Source organism: Globicephala melas, chromosome 1 (assembly GCF_963455315.2).
Source record: "Globicephala melas chromosome 1, mGloMel1.2, whole genome shotgun sequence".
Classification (NCBI taxonomy): Eukaryota; Metazoa; Chordata; class Mammalia; order Artiodactyla; family Delphinidae; genus Globicephala; species Globicephala melas.
The window spans coordinates 100,861,115-100,886,469 of NC_083314.1; the positions used below are offsets into that span (position 1 = coordinate 100,861,115).

The 25,355-nt window shown below is 36.5% G+C and overlaps 1 protein-coding gene across 3 annotated transcripts in view; it reads left to right on the forward strand.

Moving 5' to 3' along the window:
• PLPPR5 (phospholipid phosphatase related 5) overlaps positions 1-25,355 on the forward strand; it is a 308,592-nt gene that overhangs the window by 111,654 nt on the left and 171,583 nt on the right. For all 3 annotated transcript variants that reach the window (XM_060302406.1, XM_060302415.1, XM_060302395.1), the window contains exon 2: positions 594-668. In XM_060302406.1, the coding sequence (XP_060158389.1) occupies positions 600-668 (69 nt within the window). In that variant the 5' untranslated portion in view covers positions 594-599. The remainder of the gene's footprint in view (positions 1-593; positions 669-25,355) is intronic.

Sequence of the window (25,355 nt, forward strand, 5' to 3'; positions counted from 1 at the left end):
TTTCCAAGCCAAGTGGTGAGGATAATAGGGAATGTTCTTGGAATTTGAGCTCCTGATCAAAGTTCAGGACCTCTTCCTTCTTCATCATGTTCCTTGGGTCAGGGGTACCTTGTCATGTTATTGACAAGTGTTTACTGACAAGAGGTCATCTAAATAAATGTCTAATATTATGGTAGAATTGGGTAGGGGCGTATCTTTCAGGCACAGAGATGCAGTAGGAGGTGTGGCCATGGTGCCCAGTGAACTTCAATGTGCTATTTCCATAGCCATAATGCCTATCTCTGGGACAGATATAATCTAACATTAGATACCGGGTTATGCCTGCATCAGGATGGAAGTGGAAATGTTTGATGATCTCTCTCAAGCCAGAGGTAGCATTTAAAAAAGAAGGATCCCTGTGGATGCTATGTGTAATACAAGTGAAAAAATATTGATGTTTCTGACATTCCAAACAATAGCTCAGGATGCAAGATGTCAGTTCCTGTTAAAGACAAAGTTAGCTTTGTAATGAGAATTTATAGAGCTTCCACAGAGCATATAGCCATGAACAAGCTGATTTCAAAATCATTTTTTCTTTCTCCTTATCCCAACAGACAAACATGTTTCCAAATCATCAAAGCCAAGAGTTTAGGAGCTACACAATTTTCCCCTGCTTCATCTTTGTAGAGGTAAGATTATTCTGAAAATTCGACCTTAGAATATATATTAATCAAAAGAAATATGTTACCCCTTAAAAGTTACTCTATGTATCCTCCTCTGTAGACACTGAAGCTTTAACTATAGAAATCTGTAATGTCACAGGTGTATTTTCATCTGAAATGTTTCATGGTCATGGTGATTATTATGAACATGTGTTCCACATTTGTGTCACGTGCAAATGCCTTTCTAGATTTAGAGTCACAGTTTCATTACCTCATCAATGCATTTCCTTCTGTCTACCTCCACTTTCTGATATCCACCCCTCCCTCCACAAGCTATTCCTTATCCCAGGACCTGTCAGCTTTGCTCTGGAACTCCATGTGTTGACTTCACTTAGTTGATTAATATAGCTATAGCTGACCCTAAATTAGCCAGCAAGCCTTGAGGCTAATGTCATGCAGTTCAGGACCTTCTGCCTCACTTTCTGCATCATCACCACTTACTTATTTTGGCTTCCTCCACCTCATTTTTCTTTACTCACCTTCTTTTCCATCTCATGCTCTTATTTCATTATATTTATCAAGGATTATAAGGAAGCTGGGTTGATGGGAAATTAGGGTACATCTCCAAGATTTTTGCATCACACAGCCAATGAAAGAGTTCATGGGAGATTTAATGTGCATATGGATGAACTATTACTCACATTGGCCTTTTTAGATTGTCCGTGCATAAGAAACATACTCATAATGCATCAACTACGATGGAAAAGAGACACCCAACTGAAACCTGTTTGGCCAGCCCAAATTACTGCTATATATTTACTTTTTTATTAAGTACATGTACAACATTAGAGATATCACAAATACATTTTACAGTGACCTCATCTTTATTATATGTATATTATTTCCATGTTATAATGAATAAAAGTAATACTTTAATTAAGCCAGAAACACTAAATGATAAGTGCTTCTTGCAGTGATGGCTTTAATAAGATTATAGCTTAGTGCTCAGACATGACAATTGCTTTCTTGGAGTCAACATCCTATTTTTATGACTGCAATGCAGTTTTCTCTTATCCTTCTAAAAATGATTCATGCCAATCATATGTCTTGGGAGGCAAAGGTATAAAGATATTAGAGGAAGGAAAATGATGAAATAAACTGGCAAACAGGTTTTCAATGTTTCAAACTTTCCAATTATTTGAAAATATGCTTTAAAGCTCTAGAACTACAAGAGGTAAAGCTCCTTTAAGAAACTAGGTTTTGTAAAAAAATATCCAGTAAATACACAAAGTAAGCTGAAAGTAACTATGTTTAGAATTTATGACAGAGAACTTTAGCCTTAGTGTCAGCAATATTTACATAAAGATAAATAAACTGATGAATAATGGATGAGAGAAAATGCTTTCTTTACAGTTGGGTAAAAGATATACAACATGCTATTTCTACCAATTTTTCTTTCATGATCTGGAAAAGAAATAGCATGGATGGCAATAGGAAGAATTTAACTCAGTCAGACTACAAGTTAAACAAGTAGAAGTTCCTGGGTAGCTAAATAAGGCTGGCAATGGCAGGCACAGACCTTAGTTTTTCACTATTTAAAGTTTTCCAGATTAGGTGGAGCATGAGAACTAGAGCACAGAAGGATAAATGACAACTTCTAATGCCTAATCACGTTGTTCCTGAAACTGAAAAAGTACTGGTGTTTGGGGAGCAATGGATGTTCTTTAGAAGGATTCTAAGAACTGAAAAAATGCTTTAGGGTGAATTGGGGACAGTTGCTAAATTACCTGTGGAGTCAGTCCAGGAAAATAGACTGCTAATAGTTGAGATGGAAGGAGTAAGGCAGGAATGGTGACTAGTTGTTTTAAGCTAATTTTAAATACTATTTTAACTGATGTTAATATATGAACAGAGATTGTTAGTCTATCAATTTACTTTAAGTGATGTTAACTTGCGCCTCAGTTGAGTAAACTAGAGATTAGATTAAAAAATGTTTGGAATAGCATCCATTAGTCTACTTAACTATTCATAGCTAAGGAAGAAAAGGTCAGGCATGGTCCTCCTTCTCCACTATTTCATCAACTCCATCCACCTAATATTTAATTGGACAGTCAGAATATAAAAAGATACTCTGATTTGGTTTCCTTGACCCTCCTTTGGATAGCTCTACTCCTGTGCTTTCACAGACATGGACGCAGTTTTCATGCTCCATGTGCTTTGTTTCTGCTACCTTGATGTCTCTCAAAGTAGTAAGACCAAACCACCTCTACCTGCTTGACCAACCACTTCACTCCCCTATTTTCTGCCCAGACAGCATTTAAAATTTTTCTTTAAAGTAGAAATTACTTTCATTTTCTTTCTGATTTTAAATTAAGAAATATGAAGTTTTAAAAAATGGATATTATAGTAAAGTTTTTAAAATTCCATTTATTCATTTCTGTTTACTGAATGCCTTATATGAAGCAAGCAGCTCTGGGGATACAGAGGTGATAAAAATAGATAATATCTCTTTCCTCATGGGTGTCACATTCCAATGAGCTGGGAAAACAAGTAACACATAAGTGAGTAGAATATTTAGAGAATCAGTCGCGGATAAGTGCTCTGGGGAAAAAGAAAGCAGGGAATGAGGATGGGGTCAGCTGATGCCAGGCAGCCTCAATTTTCCTTATAATGTTGCCACTCATAAATAATTCTGTTAATATTTCAGCATATAACTTACCATAAAGTTTCTTTTTTAAATTCATTTTATTTTTTTATCTATAAACATATTCACATAGTTTAAAAGGTTAAAAAGCATTAAATAATTATAACAAAAAATCGCAGTATACTAATTCTGTGTCTCTCCCTCCCGCAGAGTAACTTTTTAATCTGTTTCACCAAATAATATGTGTATACTGCTGTCTTGATTCATAAATTTTAAACATCATCTATTGACTTGCCTTTGAGGGAATGAAGACTTTATATCTCTTACATTCCCTACTCCTTTCTCTCCATTCCATTCTACTATAACTGATGTATCAGAGTTTCTGGCACAAATCTGTACACAACATTTTCATTATGATTATGGCTTTCTAGATTCTATTCAAGTAATGGACTATTGGTTCATTTCCTTTCTTTTATAACTTCGCTTTCCTTGGAGTTAATAATGGCTTCGTTATTTTATTTGCTTAGTTTTCCTTAAATCTGATTAACTCTTGACACACAATTTAATCTATTACAAATGTCTTACTACAATTTTCTACATGATCGAAGCTATCAGATATTCTACTAGTTACTGTTCCCTCTTAATCCCTCTAGGTACCTTTTATTCTCTTGTTTGAAACTGGTCTATCTGCTCTCTAGGCCTCGTCCAAAACAGTTGTCTTGAGGTTTCCTTTGCCACCATCTTGGGGATTATCTTTCTTTCCATCTCCTGTGTTGTATTGCCTGTTCACTGCATCCTAGGTCTCCTGTTCTTGGTTTTTTCTCCTGTTTTAGTGGAGAAAATCTTGCAATAGATTCTCAAAAAAGTTAGTTTTCTATTGCTTCTGTAACAAATCACTACAAATGTAGTGGCTTAAAACAATACAAATGTATTATCTTGCAGTCTGTATGTTAGAGTCTAACTTAGATGGCACTGGGCTAAAACCAGGTATGGACAGAGTTGCATTCCTTTCTAGAGGTCTGCGGGTGAATCTTTGTCTGTTCTAGTTTCTAGCGGCTGCCTGCACTCCTTGGCTTGTGACCCTCCCCATTTTAAAGCCAGCAATGGCAGGTTAAGTCCTTCTCACACTGCATCACTCTGACCTCCTCTTCTGCCTCCCTCTTCTACTTTTAAGGACCTTTGTGATTACACTGGGCCCATCTGAATAATCTCCCTATTTTAAGGTTAGCTGATTAGTCAACTTTACTTCATCTGCAACCTTAGTTTCCCTTTGCTATGTAAGGTAACACATTAACAGGTTCCAAGGATTAGGACATGAACATCTTTGGGAGATCTATTGTTCTGCTTACCTCAGGACAGATAGGAAACACATATTAGTCTCTGTTGTACATGGACAGCTGATTTAAAGATCGGTTGGATACAGGATTATATGTTTAAAATGATTCCATTCATAATTTATAAAGTATTATTTCACTCTCTTGTAGCTTGCAAATTTCTCTTCAATTCAGATGACATTCTGAATCTCAAGAAGCCTTAAGGAACTTGTTTTTACTGGTATTACAAAATTATATAATCATATAATTATATACCTTAGTTCGTATATTTTTTATTTGCTGTTTGGGCATTTGGGGAGGGTCCTTCCACTTTAAAGACAAATATCCTTCAGTTCATATATTTTTTTCTAATTACTTGCATTTATTGATTTCCTCCTCATCATTTTTTCTATTTTCTGTATCAGGAGCTCCTGTGGTTTGGTTATTGGACTTGAATAACATACATATATGAGATAGAAGAGGCATCATACACACATGTAGATAAAAGAAGAAAAAGAGGAGTTATGTTTATATTAAATTATGTAAAAATTAAATAAAATATATAAACATATATATATATATATAGAGAGAGAGAGAGAGAGAGAGAGAGGGAGAGAGGATTCAACCAACCAGGACCACGTAGTACTGAAATACTCTTGAAAAATATTTGCATATAAGTGGGCCCATGCAGTTCAAATCCGCAGTATATATACATACTGTGTGTATATATATATATATATATAATTTCTGTGGTTTTTTATTCACCTCTTTATCTTATTTTCTGAGAGATTTCCTTGATATTATCTTTGAACATTCTCACAGAATTTGTAAAAAAAAAAGCTATAAAATATTTAATTTATAAGAACTGAACTCTGTCTTAGTCATCCTTTTTTGTCTCATTTTCTTCATACATTTTTTCTTTGTAAAGAATGATTTATTTGAAGTTGTCTTCTGCGTCCTGCATTGCCTTTTCTTGCTCTTAATTCCTTTTCTTTCTTGGTGTTTTTTTCTGGCCTCTCTCTTCCATATTCTTCTCAATAGTTAGTAATAATCAAATTTCCATTTCTTATCAGAATAAGACATAAAGAGTTGATTGGAAATTTTGCATGTAGAGGTCAGATTTATTGATAACTGTGTTAGGGCACAAGTACTACTCAAACTCTACCCAACCCAACGCGATGAAAAATTTTGAGATGCCCAAAATATAGAAGTCACCGTATTTCTTACACATAGAAGTCTCTAGTGGGCAGGTTGTTTATAATTATAATATGATACTTTAAATATGATCAGATGCATGTGAAAATTGTGTGAAAGTGGACTGTGAGGCCTTTATGAAAAGGTCTTCCTTAAAGGTGCATAGTAACTATTCTGGAAAGAGAAGAAGAAAGATCATTCTAGCTTAACAAACAACAATCCAAGTGGTTTATTACAGCCACTATGGAGAACAGTATGGAGGTTCCTTAAAAAACTAAAAATAGAACTACCATATGATCTTGCAATCCCACTCCTGGGCATATATCCAGAGAAAACCATAATTCAAAAAGATACATGCACCCTAATGTTCATAACAGCACTATTTACAATAGCCAAGACATGGAAGTAACGTAAGTGTCCATCAACAAACGAATGGATGGATAAAGAAGATGTGGTATGTATACATACACACACACACACACACACACACACACACACACACACACAATGGAATATTACTCAGCCATAAAAAAGAATGAATTAATGCCATTTGCAGCAACATGGATGGACCTAGAGATTATCATACTAAGTGAAGTAAGCCAGACAGAGAAAGACAAATATCATATGTCTCTTGTATGTGGAATCTAAAAACATATGATACAAATGAACTTACATACAAAACAGAAACAGACCCATAGACATAGAAAACAAATTTATGGTTATTAAAGGGGAAAGGAGGGAGGGGATAAATTAGGAATTGAGGATTAACATATACACACTACTATATATAAAATAGATAACCATCAAGGACCTACTATATAGCACAGAGAACTGTATGTATAGTGATATATATATGCATATATGTATCACTTTGCTATATACCTGAAACTAACTATAACTGTAAATCAACTACACGTCAAAAAAAATTCCTGTTGGGGAAGAGTGGATCTTAAAATTTGATAGACTATGCAACTCCAGCTTTAATGGATTTTCATTTCCAGTCTGAAAGACAACAGGAATGAACATGGATTTTTTAATGAAAGAAACTTTATGAGTAAATGAGTTTTAAAAAATTAAACTGGTGGTGGTTTTCCAAATGGCTTTCTTTTTAAAAACGAAGGCTTGGAGAAGGAAAGGAGACCACACTGGAAGATATTTTATTAATCAGGCTTTTGTGGTGATAAAATTCTGAACTATTAAGTGGCATTGAGTATGAAGAGGAAGTGACAACCTAAGATGTTGTTTCTAAGAGAAGCATCAATATTCACTCAATGATTAAATATGAAAAGGGAAGAGAGAAGTTAAACATAACTCAAAAAGTTCAGGCCTAGGGGACAAGTTTTAAGTAATTTGTGTGGTGAGAAATATTTTCTGTATAAGCCCTGAGTGCTTTCTGCTTAAAATTTTACTCATTCTCTATTTTGAGAGCTATCTCTTTATTTTCTTAATTTTTTTTTTTTTTTGCGGTACGCGGGCCTCTCACTGTTGTGGCCTCTCCCGTTGCGGAGCACAGGCTCCGGACGCGCAGGCTCAGCGGCCATGGCTCATGGGCCCAGCCGCTCCGCGGCATGTGGGATCCTACCTGACTGGGGCACGAACCCGTGTCCCCTGCATCGGCAGGCGGACTCTCAACCACTGCGCCACCAGGGAAGCCCTATTTTCTTCAATTTTATAACAAAGCCTCTGGCTCTTTCTGGAAAAGCATCATCTTTCAAAAACAACTTTTTAATTAATTACTTAACACTTTGTACGTCCTTATGAATGAAATGCCCATGTGCTTTTTTTTTCTTTTCTGGAATTTAGAATTTATCATGTGGTAGTGATCTGAATATTACAGCACAGACTAATGAGAACTGAATTTTTTATACGTTTTTTGCTTGATAAACATCCATCTTTTTTTCTGTTTCAACATGGATAAAGTTGATAAATAATATTAATGTTTTGAACCTGACAAAGTTTCTTTCCTTGACCAAACTCTACTCAGGTTCCCTTGAGCTCTTTTTCAGCTAGGCTTGACTTTTGACTTGGTGTTCTTCTCCGCACTGTTCACTTTTAACCAGTTTCCCCCATCCTCCATATCTGATCACCCTCGATATACAAGCAGGTTCCTCATCCTCTACTGTCTCTCAAGTGGTCTCTGATCACCCTGGCTTGCTTTCAGCAAGAATCCTGTTGGATGGGTTCAGCCAGAACCTCCCATTGCAGTGATTCCTATACCTATTGTGATACAACCCCTTTGAATAAAAAGTCCTCCTTACCCTCTTCAACAAGTATCATGAATAATTTTTTTCTTTAACAAGTCTTATGCCCACGTTTCATCAGCCCCACATAATTTATATCTGTGGAATGAGCAAATGACTGTAGCTAAATGTCATGGAGACTGTAGATTAATGGATGATCATCACCTCCACAATCACCCAACAGCAACAAGGAACATGACCAGGACACCTACTAAGGCCTGGTACTGTGCTTGGTTCTAGGGGTACAGGCAGATATAAGACCTTTCCATGGCAAGTCAAAGATTACAATTATTTGGAAGGAAAAATATATGCCAAAATGGCAAATAACTACTTAGGTCAATATTTCATTTCATGGCTTATATTAAATCCCAATCTTCTCTTTAAAATTAAGCTTTAACTAAACATTGTCTCCATAAGTCTGCCAGGGAAACCTTTTATATCTTTAATCCTTCAAAACTGTCAGGACAGAGGAATGTGAAAGCAAAATAAATAAGGAAATGGGGCAACATTGCCAATAGACTACTTTTATGTATTTGAATTTGTCTTGTATTTACACAACTTACTAGGTAACAAGAATGAATACTATCTCAAAAATTCATCATGAAAAGTAGATAATGTTTTCTATTCTAATTTACCATAGAATAACAGGATATTTATCTCATTCATATTCCATCTGACGCATTTAAACTCAGTTGGCTCTCAAAAATTTTTGTGACTCCTGCTGATTCTTCACCTCTCCCTTTCATGTTTCCTTTTATCTTTTGAGAAGCACCTTTTTAAAAAGTTACTTCTAAAGGAACAAAGAGCAGTGTTGTTGCAGTACACACTACTCTTCTCATCAGACTATTTCGATTGCTTTGGTTACCTGGTAATTTACATTCACTCCCTTCAGGTAGCATTCGGACCCCACAAAACATCTTCCCCAGCAGGCTTATTGCTTTTTCATTCCTATGGAGTCTTGTGCTGAGACAACTTCAGACACAGGCCTTCCATCCAGTCACAGCTCCTCACTCAGTAACACTGCTGTGATTCTTACATCCATCGCAAGATGGTTTGATGGTTGAGACTGCCAACTTTCTACAGAAATAATAAGAAAGGTTTAGAGAAGTTGGCCTTTTAAGTCTCTATAAGAATTGGTCGGGGGCTTCCCTGGTGGTGCAGTGGTTGAGAATCTGCCTGCTAATGCAGGGGACACGGGTTCGAGCCCTGGTCCGGGAAGATCCCACATGCCACGGAGCAACTAAGCCCGTGAGCCACAGCTACTGAGCCTGCACGTCTGGAGCCTGTGCTCCGCAACGAGAGGCTGCGACAGTGAGAGGCCCACGCACCGCGATGAAGAGTGGCCCCTGCTCGCCGCACTAGAGAAAGCCCTCGCACAGAAACAGGGACCCAACGCAGCCAAAAATTAAATAAATAAATAAATTTATAAAAAAAAAAAAAAAGAATTGGTCAATTAAAAGCAACTATAAAAAACACCTTCCAAACAAAAGCTTTTCTTCATACTGTGAAAGGCATTATGGTGTATCTTATAAAATCTGCTTCACCAAAAAAAGGCAATCTGTCCAACCCTGTATAAGTAGCTGTAGGTATACATTCTCATGGATGCTTCTTTTTTCTCACTTGGCTCATTTTTAAGCAGAAAAAAATAACTGTACTTTAACTGAGGCTACTAAATACTGATAAAAATGATGATGAACCGGCAGTGTGATAGAAAGTCCACTCAGCTGAGATGCTCATGATTCCTGAGAAACCTAGGAGTACTTGGTGCAGAATGTTTTGTTTAGCGAATAATCGTATTTTGGAGTCAGATCCTTGGATTCAAATTCATCTCTTAATAAAAATGAAAGTTTTGGAAGTTACTTTAACTTTTCTCTGAGACTCAGTTGCCACATCTGTAAAACGGAAATAATTCAAGTGGATTGTTCACAGGATCGTTGCTAGGAATAAATAAATCATTTACATAATGTATTTAGCACTACACCTAGTACATATTTGTTCTCAATAATACAAGTTTTTAATGTGTATCTATTCTACAAGGATCTATTGTGCTGTTTATACATCCTAGTCTTTTTTGAGTATCCCAAACTGAGTATTCCTGCACTCAAGGACTGTGCAATTTAATATAAGAGATAACCTCACAGTCAAGTCATTTAAACTAGCAGAACCTATAGTGACGAGCCTAGGAAGCCATACTTTCTTTCTGTAATTTCCTCTTTTGACCAGTTGATATTTGATTCAAGGTGATTCTGTCAGTTCATGACATTGGAGATTTGGAATTGATTTTAAGAGATACAAATTAGTCTCTGAAAATTGCCTGAATCGAGGACAAGCATATCCAAGAATTATGGAAATCGTGGTCAAGTATTTCCAAAGCAAATCAGAGAAATTTGATATGCCAGGAAAGAAAGACTGAGAATAGAGTGGACTTGCTTTCTGGTAGCTTTCCAATTTCTGATTCCATTTCTTTGTGAAAGCAAGCTGCACTTTCTGCTTATCGGTTACATTTAAAAATCTATATCTTAATAATTAATTTTCCTTTTGGCTTAAGTTTGTATGATTTGAGTTCTATTGCTTAAAACCAAAGTGCTTTAACTAAGACCTAGGATTTGATAGGAGAAAGTGAACTGATATTTAAAGATCTGGAAACAAAGTCACATCTGATGAAGGATTTGTTGTCAGTTATAGCAACAAGAGGAGCAATAAAAAGAAAAGACTGAAAGCCGACTGAAAACTGAGCAGGAGTGGTGCATACCCAGGGCCCAAACCTAATTGTGTTGAATGTGTTACTGCTTCCTCAGCAGACTTTTATTCTCAGGCATTCCTCTATGAAAATCTGAGCCCAGGGTACCTTTAAGAAAGTCACTGTAGGACTTCTAACAATAGTAATTGTTAAAACCCATGGATACTATAATTTGCAAATAATATTTAGTATTACTTTGCTAATGATAGAAACACCTGACCCAATATTGTGTGTCCTAGCAATGCCTAGAATAGTGTTCTAATTTATTTTTTGCATGAAATACAGTAGTGAATACATATTAATTACTTAATAAGATACGTACTTTGCATAATTAATAAATACTGTTTCAATGAAATGTTTGATTCAATATATGGCAGTAGTTAATAATAATGATATACACTAATTAACCAAATTAAAATATGTAAATTATCTTCTGGTATTCTGTAGTTGTCAGTTCACGTCATGGATTTGAGACTAATTTTTGTTAATTAAAAAATAATAAACCTAAATAAACTATAGGTTATTTTGAGATTTAGCAAGGAAATTTCTTCAGTAATAAAGCCAATTTTATATAAACATATCTTTTATTCTGACTCATGTGTTGTTTGAGTATCAGAAGTACTCACTCCTCATACTGCAACTTCATTTCTGGTAAGCACTGGCTCCACAGGAACAGAAATCCCAATTTAGTTCTCTAGACATGAGTTGAATGAGAACCCCCAAATTTGTACCTGGAACCTTAAAAATTAGGAAAGTATGTCAAAACCTTTACCATGTAACAATTTCTTTCCCAAAAAAGGATTTTGTCCTTTTAGAAGTACTTGGGGATGTATTTACTACCTTAAAAATACATATTCTATTTCTTTTAAAATGCTTGCTCAGGGTTTTGCATCAGATTAAGATGGAAGGACAAGAACTGTATTTACACTCCCACCAGAAAAAACTTAAGAAGTAGACATAATATATCAAACAACAGTTTGCAGATATTAGATATTAGGCAGTGCAGGGAAATGATCATGAGACAGGGGAACAATTAATGTAGTCCTGTGATTGCCGGAGAGAGTTTCCAGGCCACAGATCAGGGAGGAGGAGCAGAGCCCAGGATTTTCCCTGAGTTGAGGTTATAAAGTTGGGAGTCTAGGAGCAGAGTATTGGTAAGAAAAGAGCGGGAGAGAGAGAGAGAGAGAGGGAGAGAGAAAGTGAATGATAAGCAAGTAGTTGCATATCCATATAACCTAAGGTTCCTCAGCAATAATAAACTATAAATGCAGCAACACAGGTGAATCTCAGTTACGAGAAGTGGAAGTCACACCTCCCCAAAAAGGCTATATTCTTTATGATTTTATTTATATATCTATTTCTAGAATATGAAAAATGATATATAGTGAAATAATATATAGGACATCAGCCCTTGCCTAAGCATGGGAGAGAGAAGTGGCAAGGGGAAGAAGTGATGCATAAAGGGCATGAGAAAACTTTGAGCTCGTGGATTTGTTCATTATCTTGATTATGGTGATGGTTTCGTGGGTAATAAACTCACAAAATTATATATTTAAAATATGTGCAGTATATGGTAGGTATTTATGTATATGCAATACATTGTATATGTGCAGTCAAATTTATCAATTTTACCTAATAAAACTGAAAAATGATTTTAAAAAGCACAAAAAGCCTTTTAAAATATGAGTATTTTAGCATTTTAAAATTTTCGAGTAAAGAAAATCAATCTAGGCCAATTTACATGAAAACACCTATACACAGTCTTGAATGTCCTTAGATGGAATGAAAATGAGTTATGTCATTAATTATATATCAATATTGTTTCAGGATAATAATTATCTCTAGGCCTAAATTATCATAATGTTCATCACTTAAATCTGTGTTCCTTGCTTCTTTATTCATTTTTCTATAAAATACATTATTTTTAACTAAAAACTGATCCAAATAGCTGATTGGATAAAGGCAAAAATATATTTTATTAATATGCCACCTACTGATGAGATTATCCACTTATATATTAGCTATTATAGGCAAAATCTTCCTTTGTCTTTTTTTAATCAGACAAATTTAAATAAGTTACTTAATTTTATGAATATTGATGAATGGAGAAAAAAACATGGTCCATCTCCTTATCATTTCCCATTAAAAAACTTTTGTAGGAACTACATAGCACTCAGCTTGATACTGTGAACAGGGCCATCACCATAGGGGATAGTTCTGTTTCAGATCTTTAATTGATAAAGTGTCCTGAATCCATACAGTGGAATACTACTCAGCCATAAAAACTATTGACATATACAATAACATGGATAAGTCTCAAAGACATTGTGTTAAGTAAGTCAGTCTCAGTAGATACCATACAGTATGATTCCATTTATATGGCATTCAAAGAAAGGCTGGGTACCAGACGGTGAGGGAGGTAGGATGAGGGAAGGTCTGACTACAAAGGGTCAGCAGGTGGGAAATCTTTGGGATGTTGGAATTGTTCTGTATCTTATTTGTGTTTTCAGAAAGCTTTCTTTTAAAGTTCTCATGTTCTCCTTTAATTTATTTTTGGGTGGCAGTGTGCCAACTAAAATCTCAACTTCTTAGCCTTGGTGTCCTTGAAGCTATGGATAGCCATGTAACATAGTTATGGTTAATGATGTAGAAATATGGTACCAGGTGGGAGGCGTAGAAAACTATTCTCACATAATAAAATATTAACTAGACTAATCTTGCGTGCACCTTTTTGCCCATCACTTTTCCCCATTACTCTTGCCTTCAATGCAGATGACATGAATGAAGGTGTGGCAGCCATCTGTGACCAAGGGTTATACACTATAAAAAAAAAAAAGAAGAAGATAAATAAAGTTCTACTGTTATCAATCAATGAGTTTGAAAAAATGCTGACTTTTTATTGCTCAATTTATGATTTAAGATAATCATTTTTCAAGTTAATAAACTGTACTTAGTTAACAAACAACCTTGCCTTCATATTGGTAGCATGAAAATTCTAGTGATCTGTTATAAAAAAGTTTCCCCTTGAATTTCTCTGCAACTTTTCATAGTGATCATTAAATCTACTGTGACATTTTATCAACATGTTCAGAGTTTGCCTTTTGTGGATAATACAAACGTTGCACTCTATCAACCTGTCAATGTATTTGGCTTTCGGAGCTCTTACTCAAAGAGATTCATTCCATGTTATCTTGAGGTGGTAGCAGCTTGTAAAAGGTTATCTGTGGGGAAAGATTTTTCTCCTAATGCTAATCTCTTACAATGAAGTAGTTATCAAAAAGATGGAGTAAAAGGAAAACTCATAGTCGATAAATAACAAAATGTGAAATATGATGTAAATACACATACACATATAATATGTGTATAGTCTATATCTATAGCTGTATCATACAGATAAATGTGGGACACTGTATAGAGGATGGAGGTATTCCCTACAGACATTAAGAAATCTAAGACTTCCTGTTCTTATATTTGGGACAGTACTATGATTTCAAATAACTAATAAAAATACAATGAAGCATTTGCTAGTGTAAAAGATAGCTCAATCTCTTCAACAAGGAGTGAAATAAATCTTGTTAAATAAAATTGTCTAAAGAGTGCTACGTAGCTACTTCTGCACACTGTTGAAAGCAATAAGAATCTCGATGGTAGCTTTCGGCTGGGGTCACCCCAATGTATATCTATGACATCAAACCCACTTTCTTGGGGAAAAATAAGCATTTTACTAAATAGGTACTTTAACATAGAATGGAAAATGAATTTCAACCACCTCACCACCAGTCTATTGGTAGTGGCTGCCTGAAGCATTGCAGTGAGAAGAAAGCTGAAGTAAAAATTGGATTCAACATGAAAGAACAAGATTCTTGATTACCAGTGTCTTCACTGGTTCGCAGGTGAATTGAAGTCTCAAGTACCGTGCACATCCCAGCCCTGGACTGGATTTTAAAAGATAAAGGGATTCATATACAAATATCTGATTCCTCCTTAAGGAACTGATCAAAATTCTCAATTAAAGGAGTTATTTTTCGTATGAATTTCTTTTCTTTTAGGTTCTCTTTATGCTTTTTTGTGTGTAACCCCTGTCACCATTTTCCTATGTAGACTTGCACTGGAATAAAATATTCTGGCATAAGATACCTTACTACTTCTGGCAGACAATTTTTGTTCTCAGCTTCTGTATTTGCTGCTTCTTATAATAGAATTTTTTCCCCATATTTTTGTCTTCCTAGTATCTGATCTCCTTTCCTGTGCAGTATGAATTTCCCACTTCCTATGCTGTGTGAACTCCCTAGGCTGTGTGTACAAGTCTTGGTCTTTATGGGAGATGGAGCCTGTTTCCCATTTTAGAAGGCTAAATGACTAGATGCTCATTACGCCAGACTCTTGTAGCATGGGTATATATAATTGACCTAGGCTCAGACAATCAAGTACTATAGGCATTCAGACAGGAGCTGGTGACTGATAGAAGTGGATATAAAGATTGTGATAGAAGCAGATATGGAGATTGTGATAGTGGCAGCAGTATAAATAGTATGTTTCCAAAAGCAGCTATGTCAGTAGTTCCAGGGGCAGCATCCAGTGTCCAGTGCAGGTCTTCAGGGCAGTGGTGGCTGTCATGCATGCTGTAGCACCTAGCGACCGGGGCAGCAGCAGTGGTGTCTTTACTAGACCTGCTCTGTGATAGGATTCAGGCTAGGGTTCTTGCTACTGCCTAGCTTCCACTGCTTCTGCACAAGTTTATTTCTCCAGCCTTACCAAAAATTCTGTGGAAAATCCAATATATTTTCAATAAGTACTTTTTCTGTGTAAATGAATCAGAATAGGTTTCTCTTGGTTGCAGCTAAGATCACTGACTAACAGATTTGTGAGAGCCTTTATGAGTGATAAAACTAGGTAAGTTTTGCGGTACGCGGGCCTCTCACTGTTGCGGCCTCTCCCGTTGCGGAGCACAGGCTCCGGACGCGCAGGCTCAGCGGCCATGGCTCACGGGCCCAGCCGCTCCGCGGCATGTGGGATCCTCCCGGATCGGGGCACGAACCCGCGTCCCCTGCATCGGCAGGCGGACTCTCAACCACTGCGCCACCAGGGTAGCCAAAACTAGGTAAGTTTTGCTTCTCCCCACTTTGCTCTGTAGATGCTAGCTAGCTTTGTCACTTGATAAACCTCAAAAAGGGTTTTTCTGTCTCCCTGTTGAAATTTGCTCCTTTATATAAGCTCTCTATATAGGTTATATGCTGTGGTTTCTGCTGCACTGAAGCAATGGGGCTGATAAATTTTGTACCTTTTGACAAAAGGAGTAGCTTCACTTAAGTCGCAGCCAAAAGTAGGAAATTCATCTTCAGAAACATGGATACCATAACTATTTTGTCATCGTTTCTAATGATGACAACAATATATTCCAAATTCAACCAATTCTCACATCTCCACTCCAACATTGTCACCATCATTTCTCCACAGATGACTCAAGAGCTAAATAACTGGTCCCCGGTTTGTCTCCTGCCCATCCTACCCATCTCCCACATGCACAGGTTATCTTCCAGATAAAACTTTTAATGGCATCTCAGCATGACTTAGAGAAAACAATCCAGAATCTTCACCATGGTTTACAAAGATCTACATTCTTTTGCTTTTGGCTACATCTCTGACTTCATTTCCTGTTGCTTTCCATCTTGCCACACTGGCCTTTTTGCTGTTCCTTTACCAAGCCAGCAGTGCTCCTATTTCAGGGCCTTTGCACTTGCTGTTCTCTCTGACTTGAGGATTCCTTTCCCAGAGACTCACATAACTCATCCACTCACTTAGTTCGGATCTCTGTTACAACACCATCTCCACAGAAAGGACTTTACTTGCTATTCTTTCTAAACGACCACACTTATCACTCTTTGACCCCTATTCTACTTTATTTTCTCCTCATAATTCTTATTACTATCTGACATTATACAATTTTGTTGTTTGTTTTTTTGTTCTACTCCCCACCCCCATTAAAGTGAGCTTCATGGGAGGCAGAGATTCTAACATACTTTTTTTCATGGCTATATGACAAGTGCCTGGTAGAGTGCCTGACACACAGTATTAAATAGAGGGATGAACCAGAACAGTTCAGAGCTGGGTGTTGGGTAAGTGTAGAAAAGTGTTGCATAGACTCTGACTTCCTTCCTACTATTGCAGCAATTTGTTTCATTGGAGCTGGACTCAAACATAAAATCTCTGAGAGAAGTGTCAGCCTAGCACCTAACAAACTCTAAAATGTCTGTGTATGAGTTTGACTACATAAATTAATTGGTGACAAAACCACTTAATAAACATAATATATTTAAATAATGATCAAATGATTAAATAAGTGAGTGATCAAATATAACTGGACAGTCAACTTGGAATCCTTGCAAACATTAGGAAATGCCTCGGGTGGCCTCATTCCTAAATTCTATACTTTTTTCCAGAAGTTTTTATTTCATATTTGTACCACTGACTTAATAAATTTTCTTGAGCCTTTATGTTAAATTGGAGCAGCATGCACAATTTAAATTATCTGTTAAGTTATAGTTATTATTTGGTTGGTATTTGTGGCTTTTACAGAAATTCAGCTAAGCAATTCTTTTGTCATCATTTACCATGAGCGTCCAGGTAAATGTTATTTACTCCATTCCGAGAATGTGGTGTTATCTGGTGCTTGCTTCAAGTGAATTAAATTCAGAGCACAGTGCTAGGAAATGTGGAGATTCTCTAAATAAAATGGCATATTTCCTGTCTCCAAAGAGTCTGACAGTTCTAAAACTAGTACAAATTGGGAATCTTTCTGGGTATGACACTTGGTCTGTTTCCAGCTGAGTCAGTCTTCGTCTTAGTTTCCCCAACTAAAAAATAAAGCTAATAATATCACTGACAGGAAAAAATAGTGGAGAACAGCGAGGTAAAGTTTAGAGTTTGAACTTACTAGTAAGGTACAAGTTAGGTCAATACATTCTAGAATGTTTCAGTTGTGTGAAACAACAAAAAAAGAAATCAGATTCTCTTCTAATATCTGTTAGCGTTAGATGACCTATTAGAGCTGGAATTCTAACAATTCTAACAAAACAACAAATCTAGTGTTTTCAAACTTTAAAAAATTGGAATTATTTTGCAATGAAATCTTAAGCTGAGCCATAAGTGCTTAAAGTTGTTCAAAGTAGAACCATATAGGTGTACAATGCTTAATTAGAATTTGACGTCTCTGAGACCAACCTCCTGGGAAGCTGTCACACAGATACAACAGTCTGACAGTTTTATGGTCACCTGCACTAATTCAGATACAGTCTTCCCTTTGGCACCATTAGACAGAGATTACCTATTTCCAGGACAGCAATATAAGCTGTCCCAGCACAAAGAGATAAGAGGAGGGAATCGAGCCGCCTTAGATATAAGAGCTTGACTCTTCATCTCAGCAATTTCCTCTCGATATTTTGAACTTATCACCAGCCTTCCTTAATTCATGGTGTCTCATCCTTTAATCTGTGCTGCCTCCTGAAAAATTAGGAACCTAACTCTTGTCCCAGATATGATTTTCTGTCCCCACATTGTGTGTGTGTGTGCATGAACACACACACGCACACGCACACACACAATCTGATCCCATTCAAGTTGGTGGTCACAACCCAAAGCTGACTTGCTCCTATCTGTTTTACAAGGACAGTGTTGGCAGAGAACTTGCAGATCTTGTTCTCCATTGTATCCCAAACACCTATCACAGTGCCTGTATTCATATATGCCTGCAGTTATTTATTCACCACTTAGTTAAACACTTGCAAGCTTTCTCTACATCCGACACTGTCCTTAACACATAGAAACAGTGTTGAGAGAATTTGCTCCTGCCTTCCTGGATCTTGCCATCCTATGTATGGTTGGTAATCTATAAATAATTTTTCAATTAATGAAAACAGTTTCCTTCTGGCAAATAAAGAAGCAGTCATGATTGGACAATAAACAAACAAAGAAACAAACAAGTTTTTAGAGCAGGTTTAGGTTCACAGCCAAATCGAGCAGAAAGTAGGAGAGTTCCCATGTACGCCCTGCTCCTCCAACCCCACAGCTTCACCCACTAGCAACATCTGGCACTAGAGTGGTACAGGTGTTAACAATTGATGAGTCTGCATGGCCACATAATTACCACCCCAAGTCCACAGCCTACATCAGGGTTCACTCCTAATGTTGTACATTCTATGGGTGTGGACAAATGCCTAATGACATGTATCTGCCATTTTCGTATCTTACAGCATAATTTCACTGCTCTCAGAATCTGGCTAGACTTCTAAAATTCTATTTTAGGATTTACAGAAATTAGATTGAGTAGCATCTCCCTTCAGATTTTTTGATCAAAAGTTCTGGCTTAGATGATATTTGATTTTCTGAGGAACCAGCCCATTCTGGCTGAAACATGTGTTCAGATCAGGTGATCTCACAAACATGTAAAGGATCTGGCTTCTCATCCTCTCATAGCAAAGTAGTTTCTAGAGAAGTTTCCCAAATGAGGCAGTATATGGAATGACAGAAAAAAAGTCTCTGCCTTTATCATCACTAGGCATGGACATCACTTTGATAGTCTTTTGTTTAACCTTTTTTTTTTTCTTCTGGAAAAGGAGCTTCAGTTGGCTGATTTCATTTTCAGAAACCCACACAATCTAGAGAGACTTCTTTATAAATTAGGAATTGTCTGGCATGGACTCCTCTCCAGTCATGACCCAGACATTAGGCAGAACGGGATTGCCACTCAGACTTGCCTTTGCACTTGACCGCTCACAGGTGGGCTCTAGACTCAGAGCTTAGAGAGTCTCAGACGTCAGAAAACAGGATCAGCTGAGCACCAAGTGGTTCCTGAGGCATCAAACACAATTTGAAAGTCATATTTCTAATTCCCTCATTTTCAGAGAATGAAACAGAGAGTCACAGGGTGAAGTTACCTACTTGCTTCAGATCAAATAGCTGAGTAGAGGCAAAGGTTATGCTAGAACAGAGGGATGTGGAACACTTATTCCAAAATTATTTCTACTGCTCTATATTAGTGATGTATTTTCTGATGTACTGACTTTCATCAGTCAAAACCAACTAATCATAAACCAAGATTGAATAGAATTGCATAAAGATGATATTCCTGATTTAGTAAAACATTTTGTAGTGAGATGAATCAAAATTTTCCCATTGAGGAAACAGGTCTCTGAAAGCAGACATGGTATTTGTGTACCTGGGAATATTTCCTTGTCTTAGAAATGCTCAAGGCTTTTTTTTTTTTTGATGACACTACTTTTTCCTTTCTGAATTCCATGCATGGGGCACCAACAGCCATTTAGAGGGCCTTGGATTTCTTTAAGCTATTATTTTCCTCATCATTTAAGCTTAAGTATAAATCTGACTAACACAACTCTGCAACTACTGAAATCAGAAGGGAAGAATGTCTTAAGCAGGTGAAATCCCCAGGAATCTCAGGCAAGTCAGATAAAATTATTCCGTTGGAAGCTGGCCCTGGTATGAGAATAGCCACCAACACCCCAGGGAGAATTGCATGGCATCTTTAGTGAGAAGACGCGATAAAACATTAGTTTCGTCCTTCAAAAAAATTATCACATTTAACTCCTTTGAGAAGAGTGCAAGAGTTCACCACTACTTCCATCTGATTATAGAAGTCTAGATTTTTTTTTGAAATATACAGAAGCTGACAAGTTCATTGAGCCAAGGGCTATAGCATCCCTCAGGGTTTCACTTGAGTACTCATAACAGGTGGCTGTCTAGACTGTTTTTGAATACTCCAAGGACAAAATTCCAGTTTTAATTATGAAAATCATTTATATAATATATTAATATGCTTGCACATGATTTTCCTACTTTACATAGCAATAGTGAGGATGAAATTAGATAATACATGCAAAATGTTAAACACAGAGGCTGGAATATTGTAGGGTTTAATACAATTTATTTTCATTTCCTTTTCTGTCACCAAATATAAACAAAATATAAATTCCATACACCTGAAACTAACATAACATTGTAAATCAACTTTACTTCAATAAAAGTTTTTAAGCTAACTGCAAATGCATTTTTTTTCTAATACACTATAAGCCCTTAGAGCAGACACCATCCTATTTCTGTACTCTCCCTGTCTAGTTCTGTGCATTGCTGAAGAGTAGGAAATGAAGGAAGAAGGGTGGGGAGGAAGGAAGGAAGGAAAGAAGGAAGGAAAATAAACAGGAAGGGAGAGGGTAGGAGATAGGAATAATCAAACAGGCTTATATTTCTCCAGTAATTCCCTACCACTTTCAGGACAGAAAGACATGCAACTCCTTAGCTTGGTTTACGAGACAGTTCTGGCTTGGCCCTGGCAGCCTCTGTAACCTCTATAAATACAGTTCATGTTCAGCTTCAGTCAAGCCCAGTTAGTAGCATTTCCTCAGATACACGCTACAATCACAGCCCCCAACTTTTGCATATGCTACACTTCTAACTTGAACGTGTCCTCTCTTGATTTCTGTCCCCTTAGAGCCTAGCTAACTTCTCCTCACCTTTTAAGCCTCAGCTAATGCATTTCATATAATCACAGTAAGTAAATTCTTTTCATCCTTTTCCTTTCTATTGCCTCCCATTTCAAAAAGACACTTTGTCATTTTTTCTTTTTCAAATATTCATACATGATAGCATATTTGCTTTCTCAGAATGTACCCCAAATATTTTTTTGCTTCCCATTCTGTCCATTTTATGTGTACCAGATCCACATATAAATTTCTTTATCCATAACATGTGCAATCCTCTTCCCCCCTAAATATCACTTGTTCCCACCTATTCTTTCCCTGCTATGCACTCAGGAACCAGTGCTACACCTTAAGTAGATGATCTCTCTTGGACTCTGGGACTCTGGAATATTCTGTAGGAGAGTTTGGTATTTTTTTTACACCAGTCCTACTTTAAAACATTAAACTTTTTGTTTTATAGAATTGGAGGTTTATGTGCAATTGTCAGAAACAGTACCGAGAGACTCCTCATACCCTTCACCTAGTTTCCTCCAAATGTAACGTCTTTGAAAGCTCCAGTACAACATCACAACCAGGATTTTACTATCAATATAGTCAATATACAGAACAGTTCCATCACCACAAGGATTCCCCGAGTTGCCTTTAATATTACAAGCACCTCCATTTCCCCAATACTATCTTTGACAGGTGGCAACCACTAATCTGTTCTTCATTTCTATAATTTTGTCATTTCAAGAATGTCATAGAAATGAGATCATACAGTATGTGACTTATTAGTATTGGTTTTGTTCACCCAGCCTAATTCCCTGAAGAGTCATCCAGGTTGTTTTATGTATCAATAGTTCATTCCTTTATGTCACTGGCTAGTATTCCATGATATGGGTATACTACAGTTTGTTTATCCGGTCACCCATTGAAGGACATCTAGGGTATAGTTTTTGGAATTGTAAGTTTGGTTCATGTTTGTTTAGTACCCATTTCTTCAACAAGGACACAAGGACCATGAGGACAGAGGTTATTACTCCATTATTTATACCTAAAGGTACACTTAGCAGTATCACATTGCTTGGCACACAGTACGTACTTAATACATATTTTTGAATAAATAAGAGGCAGAATCTTGTCTTCAATTTATGTCCAACTGAGGATAGTTATACACAGAAAAACTAGGTATTCTGAGTAGTTTATGATCCCCCTTTTCTACCACATAAGGTTGTATCTTGCAAATATATCAAAGATTGGAAGGAAGCAATCCAGTCACCCAGTTCCACCATTCCTTGGGCCTGGTGAGCACTGTTGCACCATGTCTCCTCTGGGTCTCTCTGCTCTAACTGCAGCTGACAACCTCTGAGAGCTCTACCCCTTCAGCCCCATCTCCCTGAAGCCCCTCAAGGCTTTCAGTTATTTACTGAGCACCTCCTTTGTGCCAGGCACTGTGTTTAGAGCTTGAGGAAAAGCAGTAAACAAGATGAAAAGACAGAGTCTTAGCTTTTATGCACTCCATATTTTATTAATGAAGACAGACAATAAATATGAAAAACAGAAATTAACAAGATTTCAGATAGTGATAAATACTGTGAAAAAAATAAGACAAAGTGACATGGTAAAAATATGCTGGTGGACTGGGGCAGGATGGAGCTGCATTTAACCAATGGCTTAGAGATGGTCTTTCCAAGGAGGTAAGATTTGAACTGAGGTATGACTCCATAAAGGAACCAAGCATATGAAGGTCCAGGAAGAAAGGACATTTCAGTCAGAGCAAATAACTAGTGAAAAGATAGGAAAAAAGTAGGTATGTTTGGGGAGCAGATGGAAGGCCATTTTGATAATAAACAATGAAGTTGAGGAAGCAGGCAGAGACCAGATCATTCAAGACCATTCAGTACTTGCTGGACATTGGGAATTTATTCTGAGGATGAGGAGAAGCCACAGGAGGGGGTTAAAACAAGAGAGTGACATAATTAGATTTTTATTTTAAAAGATCACTCTGGCCATGACGTGGAGAATAGTTTAAAGGGAAGCAGGAACAGAAGGAAACCAGTTATAACGCTGTCTTCATAGTCTAGGCAAAAGGTGATGGTAACGTGGTAAAGAGGAAAGAATAGAAGAGGTTTATTATAGTTTGGAGGTCACGCTGGTGTTCCTAGACCCCCTCATTCCTCCTCCTGTCATTACCACCCTCTCTCCTATAAGGGCACCACTATACTGACTTTTAACAGCATAGATAGTTAAGTGTTTCTTGTTTTGTTTTGTAATCTACATACTCTTTTGTGTCTTTTCACTCTCATTTTTCCTATTGTTCCATACAGTTGTAGTTTAATTTTCACTGCTGCATATTATTCCATTATGTGAACCTAACAAAGTTAAGTTAGTATTTTCCTGTCAATGAACATGTGAGTAATTTCCCACATTTGGAAATATTACTAGCAGTGCTACTATGAGCATTCTAGTGTGTGATATTTGGAGACATGGAGTAGAATTGCTAAGTTATGAGACATGCATATGTTTGGCTTTAGAGGATAGTACCAGTTTTCCAAAGTAATTACACAGATTTACACTCCCATTAGCACTTATTGACAATTCCTTTACTTGGTATTTTATGTATTTTCCTTTGAACCACTTTGGTGGGTGTAAGAGGCATCAATTTCTATTTTATTTGATATATTTATTTTGTATGCTCATTTTCCAAATCTCTTCTTAAATCTTTGACTTGCACTCTCTTTTCATTTCTTTTATGTTCAGATACCACATTCCAAAGTCAAATACCTTTCCTTTAGTTGATAATGCTGCCAAGTGAAAGAGAGCACTTGCTTTCACACTTACACCTTCATATGCCTTATCATTGAAATACAAAAATATTTAATTTTCAGCAATCTCACACTGTCTGACAGTAACCATAGACCCTAATCATTATTTTGCAGATTGATGAGAGGAATTTCATCAATAGATGGTTTCAAAGTCTCTTGTATCTTCAATTGTTATTTTATTTAAATAATTTTCATCCTCCATTCTCTTTGTGATCCTTTTTTTCCCTTGGACCAAACTTTACTTGTTTCTCCCTCAGTGGTGTTTGTTTCCCCTTTTGCCATCCATTTTCACCTAGTTTAGGATCCCAAAGCAACACTTAGGTATTTATTCCACTTTGATAAGAAGTTATATTTTATATATGAACTTAATTTCCCAGAAATTTTAAAAGTTATTTTACTTAGAAAAAGGTTATGGAAAGACATTATTTTTTTCCTAGAAGCTACTTTTTAAAAAAATTTATTATTTTTTTATTGAGGTATGGTTGAGTTACAATAATATATGTTTCAGGTGTACAACATAATAATTCACAATTTTTAAAGATTATACTCTATTTATAGTTATTATAAAACATTGGCTATATTCCTTATGCTATACAATATATTCTTGTAGCTTATTTTATTTTATACATAGCAGTTTGTACCTCTTAATATCCTATCCCTTATCTTGCCCCTACCCCTTGCCCTCTCCTCACTGGTAACCACTAGCTTTTTCTCTATATCTGTGTTTGTTTCTTGCTTTGTTATATTCACTAGCTTGTTTTATTTATTACATTCCATATATAAGTGATAACATACAGTATTTGTCTTTCTGTCTGGCTTATTTCAGTAAGCATAATATCCTCTAAGTCCATGACAGTTATTTTTAAATGGTTTGAAAAAGAGAAGTCTTCAATACCCAAAGAAACTCAAGACTATTTTCATACATATGGTAGAATTATGACCAGCATTTTCCTAAAGCAACTTAAGAATTAAACCAGTCCTTATACACAGTGGCCAATCAAAGTGATTAATGTTTCTGAGACTGCTAATCACGGCACTATGTCAAAAGGCCAATTAGTTCAGCTGACAGTTATGCTATTGGACCTGCAGCTGTACTTGTGGGAATAGCCATTTACTCAGCAAATAAAGAGCAATAAGAATTTCCTCGTAAACCAATTTAACTCCCATGTATATGTGTCTATATAAAAACATGTTTCATGTGATATTGCTAGCAGTTAATGAGGTATTGAGGTGCTGTCTCCTGGGTCCCTTTAAGCTACATGATTCTATGTTCTGTTTCTATA